The sequence below is a fragment of the Nerophis ophidion genome, linkage group LG14 (genome assembly GCF_033978795.1).
Source record: "Nerophis ophidion isolate RoL-2023_Sa linkage group LG14, RoL_Noph_v1.0, whole genome shotgun sequence".
Classification (NCBI taxonomy): Eukaryota; Metazoa; Chordata; class Actinopteri; order Syngnathiformes; family Syngnathidae; genus Nerophis; species Nerophis ophidion.
Genome location: NC_084624.1, coordinates 30,696,290 through 30,702,340, shown reverse-complemented (window position 1 = coordinate 30,702,340; position 6,051 = coordinate 30,696,290). Strand labels below are relative to the sequence as shown.

The 6,051-nt window shown below is 39.9% G+C and overlaps 1 protein-coding gene across 1 annotated transcript in view; it reads right to left on the bottom strand.

The window, feature by feature from the left end:
- Nucleotides 1-2,071: 2,071 nt before the first annotated feature.
- Nucleotides 2,072-6,051, bottom strand: part of hes6 (hes family bHLH transcription factor 6) — a 5,036-nt gene continuing 1,056 nt past the window's right edge. The window contains exon 4 of the mRNA XM_061920364.1: nucleotides 2,072-2,633. Coding sequence (XP_061776348.1) covers nucleotides 2,284-2,633 — 350 coding nt within the window. The 3' untranslated portion in view covers nucleotides 2,072-2,283. The remainder of the gene's footprint in view (nucleotides 2,634-6,051) is intronic.

Here is a 6,051-nt window from a genome sequence, read left to right as displayed (position 1 = left end):
ATAGACTACCGTATTTTCCGGACCATAGGGCGCAGTGGATATAAGGCGTACTGCTGATGAATGGTCTATTGATTTTTTTTTTCATATATAAGGCGCACCAGATTAAAGGGTACATTAAAAAGAGTCATTTTTTATTTTCTAAATGTAAAACACTTCCTTGTGGTCTACATAACATGTGATGGTGGTTATTTGGTCAAAATGTTGCATGGATTATGTTTTACAGATAATCTTCAAGTAGCTTTCTGACAGTCGCTTCAGGATGCGCCGTTTTTGTTCTTTTTTTAATCCACAGTCATGTTTGAAGCAGCTAGTATTTTCCCAGGTAGTGTGTCTTCTCGTGACCTCCTTGCTTTTATCTTATGTCTGCTAGTAAAATCTTTGTTTTGTCTTAAGGGCTCCTGTTTGTCGGCTCACAGGGCTGTTTTGGCCAGTTCCTTATCTGTTTTGAAGAAGCAGCCCTGCTCTTTTTTGGGCGAGAGGGGCTGTTTTTGCTCAGTGTGTTTTATTCCCTGAGAGGAAGACTAATCGCCTGCAACAACACTTAGTAAAAATGACGTTTTGTCATTTTAAAAATGTTTTTATCTAATCATATTAATAATGCATTCTTAACTCTTACTAACTTTTTTTATGTAGTGCAGTTCGACTTATTCCTGATTTTGCTGTTTTCGCTCTACATCAGCTAACTCTTTTTGTTTGCATTTAGACCTCTTCTTGCTGACGCTATTGTCGCATTGTAAGGGCTGGTCTCCTAAAGCTTTAGTAAAACTTAGCCGAGTACTATTCTGTCTCCTGGATCCTTATTACTCTACATACATGTCATCCAAAATAACTTGAGATTTACCAGTTTGTTTTATTCCCTGAGAGGAAGACTGGTCGCACGCAACAAAAGCCTTCAGAAAATGTCCAAAGTAATTAAATGCCATAAAAAAATGGACAGAAGCACATCCTGCAGCTCATTACTGCTCCAACAACAACTTGACAAGTGACTTTTTAGGGTTATTGCTGCAGTGTTAATGTGAAGATGGGACCTTTTCCTCCACTTTGATGTTGGGCCTTTTTTTTATTTTTATTATTCCTCCCTCCCTCCTCTGTCCCCCATTTTCTTTTACAGCATTTCCCAAACTAAACCATTGCGGAATCTCAGGTCTTCTCAAGGCTCATTTGCAAAGTGTTCATCTTAGTTGAAATTAAACAAACACTCTAAAAGGCCGGATGACCGGATAATGAATGCCACTTAACTGAACGTTTACTAAATACTTTGCTGCCATTAAGTGGGCATTTATCAGCCATTTGTAAATATAGGCAATACAGAATTGGCATCTTCGAGAGGCTGCTAAGTACTGAATGTTTCATCTTAAATATTTGCATTGTTGATTAAGTGTAATCGACAAAAACAATCACTTTTTAGCTCGGAAGAAGTTGCAAAAAAAATCTTTTTAGGCGGACTTTGATCTATTAACAAAAAATGTGTGCATAAGAAAGCGTCACCTCCCGCAATTCAAATGACCACAGCCAGATCCTGCAGGGTCAGTATGTCTGATCAAAGTCTTCCCATCTTTCTCTGTCCTCCTTCCTCGTCTTCTTCGCACCTTGATGCCGAAGAGGTGTGAACGTGTGGGAGCTGCCCCCCCACCTCCTGCCGTGGCTATTTGCACCTTTGCAAGGCCACTGAGCCGGGGGGAAAAAAAAGAGTAAAAGGTTAATTTTGGATCCTTTTGAAGTAAAAAGCCTGCTTATACTGTTATTATTGCAGGAAATGTAAAAAAAAAAAAAAAAGGCATTTTTTTTACTCCTTTCCTCATGTCAGCAAAGGTGGACTTGTAGCTTTTCTTATGCATGAGTGCAGTGACGTTCCCCCACCAGGGACCCCTAAGCAAGAGTGTTGCCTGTGAATTAACATTAACTTTTTTTTTTGCTAATTAAAACAGCTTTATACCTCATTTAATACAAAACGTATTATGTTATTATGTTGTGTTAAAGGCATACTTGCCATCCACTTTCCCAGCAAAAGAACTAATATCCATGTGAGTGGGCACTTAGCGGCTTCTTCTAAACACAATTTGCAACAAAGTCGTCTGTCACAAAAGCTATTTATTGAAAAGAATCAGTGGCCGGATACTAGAAACATCTGATAAATACATTAAAAGCAAAAATAATTTAGACCAAGCTGACAATGTAGTTCTGTCTCCTATACAGCTCAACAAGTAAATATGTACACTTATGTCGATTATTGTACAGAAAATGACAGATCACTGCCCTAGTTTTGGAAAGACTTCTTTCAGTCTACCAGGGTCTCCAAACTGTTTTAGAGTCATTCAAAGCAGCGTTGTGCAGCTCGGCCTCCTCCGAGGAAGAAACCTGACTTTGCTCGGAGTCTGTGTCGTCCAGGTCAGAGTTGAGGTCATCGCTGGAGGTGCACGACGGGGCTGGCGACACCAGCGGCGTGTCCGCCAGCGTGACCCGGATGCGGTCCTGGCCGTGCAGCGGCATACTCTCCAGGAGGTGGTTGAGCAACTCGGCAGCGACGGTCGGGTCTATGACCGGGGAGGTGGACACGAAGGTGTGCACATCGTGCATGCACTGGATGTAACCAGCGGTGAATCGCTCGCACGCCTCCCAGTTGACGGCATTCACTTCAAGGAAAAAAAGAGATTGTTAGAAATGTGCATCTGTAACCGCAAGACTATTCATAAGTTTAATCTGTCTGGAGCCGCAAAAAATTTAAAACCATATATAAGTCTTATAATGAAGGCAACACATGATGCAAGTGTCTATATTAGCTATAATAGCCTACTATCAAATGACTATGTGTCGCAGGGTGAAGCAAATCTTTGTTGACAGAAATGTTGAGATGTCATATTTATTCTACACATTTTAACATTTAACATTATAAACCATTAGTAAATCAGAGGCTACTCAGAAGGTGAAATAACTCCTGGAAATTACTGGCTTTTAAAGGAAACAGTTACAGTAAAAACAGCAGGCTTCTTTTATTGGGATTAATTACAATCTTTTTGGATTGATTGATTGAAACTTTTATTAGGACATTACACAGGACAGTACATATTCCGTACAATTGACACTAAATGGTAACACCCGAATAAGTTTTTCAACTTGTTTAAATCAAGGTCCACGTTAATCAATTCATGGCAAGCTAGGTAATGTTTGCTGTGGTCTGGAACAACATGGCACACAAACAACTATCTGAAATGCAGCCAATATTACATACGGTTAATGTGTCATGAAACATGCAAAAATAAATTATATACAAAGATGATACAAGTAATGGATATTATCTTAGCTCAAATATACCTTCAAATGAGGCATAATGATGCAATATGTACATGCAGTCTAAATGGCATGTTAGCATTGTTTCAAATATGCCTGATTAGCACTCCAACAAGTCAATAACATCAACAAAGCTCACCTTCCTTCAGTCACGCACAGCATAAAACGTTGGGTGGACAAAATGACACAGTAGGAGTGGAAGATTTTCCATGTAAACAAACTGTTGTGTCACAGCAAACACTATGGTGAGTTCAAGAACCGCCAAAATTAGTAGGACAAAACGCAATTCACCGAATACTCTCATCAGTGAAGCATACACACAAACATATTAAACAGTGGGCTTTTTAACAATTGGGAAGGTTAGTGTCATGTTTGTCCTCAAACAAAAAAATTAAATTTTTTCCCCATCTTTTTGCATTTTCAGTCCTTTTTTAAAAATGCTCCATGGAGCCGCTAGGGCAGTGGTTCTTAACCTGGGTTCGATTGAACCCTAGGGGTTCGGTGAGCTGACCTAAGGGGTCCGACGTAGCCTCTGCCGCGGAGGTCAAGGCACACCCGAATCATTGTGTAAATAAAAACTTCTCCCTGTTGGCGTATTATGGATACGGCAACAGCAGAAGTCACACCGATTTGCAGGTCTGTAAATTGTTGTGAGTTCATGGACTGTGTTGGTTTTGTTCTTTGAACAAGGTGATGTTCATGCACGGTTCATTTTGTGCACCAGTAAAAAAGAACATATACAACTTTGTCTTGAATTTGAAAAAAAAACAAAAAACATTTTATTTTCCAATAAAGAATGCGCATATGCAACTGGTGGGGTTTGGTACCTCCAACAAGGCAGTGGTGTGCCGTCAGGGCCAGCAAGGCCTTCTCTGCTGGCCTAACATAACCAGAAATCATGATCATAATTAAAGATAAAATTATTCTTTAATTTACTTTCCCTAAATATCTGCAATTATTCATATTCTCTTCATGTTATATTATGCTCCTTTCAGTGCTGTGTTTTTAGTTTTAGTTTGTATCCAATCAGAATTCAGCTAGCTTATGTTGCCATGCTGTACCAAATCTGCCCGGGGCCTTCACAATCAACAATGCAGGCGTCTATGCACTGTAAGTCAACAGGCACATACAGTTGATAGACAATTGTGATAGCCAATCAGATCAGGAGTGGTTGTCAGTAACGCCCTCTACATGGCATGCAGATGAACGTGACATTTACGCGTCCTGTGATTGGATACTCCCCGGCACCGTTAGCGGATGAATTTGAGAACACAGAGTTGACAGAGAGTTGCGATAGCCAATCAGATTGCAAGTTGTTGGGAGTAGCTGTTCTGTTACAACTAAAAGTTGTAAACTCTCATTGTTAAAGTAAGTCATGCTTGTCATTTAAAGGTCTACTGAAACCCACTACTACCCACCACGCAGTCTGATAGTTTATATATCAATGATGAAATATTAACATTGCAACACATGCCAACACGGCCTTTTTAGTTTACTAAATTGCAATTTTAAATTTCCCGGGAGTTTCTTCTTGAAAACGTTGTGTAATGATGACGTGTACACGTGACATCACGGGCTGTTAGGAAATATGAGCGCTGCGCACACACACAGCTAAAAGTCGTCTGCTTTAACGGCATAATTACACAGTATTTTGGAGATCTGTGTTGCTGAATCTTTTGCAATTTGTTCAATTACTAATGGAGAAGTCAAAGTAGAAAGATGGAGTTGGGAAGCTTTAGCCTTTAGCCACACACACACGGTTATGCCTTGTTTAAAATTCCCGGAGGTGAAACTTTACTATGGATCACAGCGAACATGGATCCCGACCGAATGTCAACCAGCAGGTTTCGGTGAGAAAATTGTGGTAAAAAGTCGCTTCTTACCGGAGATCAGTCGAGCTTGTGCCGTCCATAAAGCTGCCGTCGACTTCCCTGAGACACTGTGTCAAGACACCCGTGGACACACACCCACACACCTCCGACTATCAGGTACTGTTAAACTCACTAAAACACTAGCAAAACAATAGAAAGACAAGGGATTTCCCAGAATTATCCTAGTAAATGTGTCTAAAAACATCTGAATCCGTCCAAATGCAATCGCGTTTTTTTTCTTTTGATTTTTTTTTTCTAGTCTGTCGCTATCAATATCCTCAAACACAAATCTTTCATCCTCGCTCAAATTAAAGGGGAAATTGTCATTTTCTCGGTCCGAATAACTGTTTTTGTTGGAGGCTCCCATTAGAAACAATGTGAAGATGTGAGGAGCCATCAACATATGACGTCATCGTCTGCAACTTCCGGTAGAGGCAGGGCTTTTCTCTTAACAACGAAAGTTGTGAACCTTACTGTGTATGTTCTCTACTAAATACTTTCAGCAAAAATATGGCAATATCGCGAAATGATCAAGTATGACACATAGAATGGACCTGCTATCCCCGTTGAAATAAGAAAATCTAATTTCAGTAGGCCTTTAATTAACATTGTTGCATGTGTATTTGTCGCCATCATGTGGTCACGGCAGTTAATACATTGTTGAGAAGTGTGTACTTTGAATCAAATTTTATTGACCGGAAGTTACATAATTGATTTTTAAATGGACCAGAAAATAACCCGTTTTGTATCCCGTTGATGTGTTTCAATGCGCAGTATGGTGTAAATGTGTTCCAGTATAGTATTTCTCCAGCAATGATCATGTGGTGACATCAATTATGGTCTTTTGAGAGGTAATCATTGAAGTGGAGTTCACTGGAGGCCAAGGTGAGAA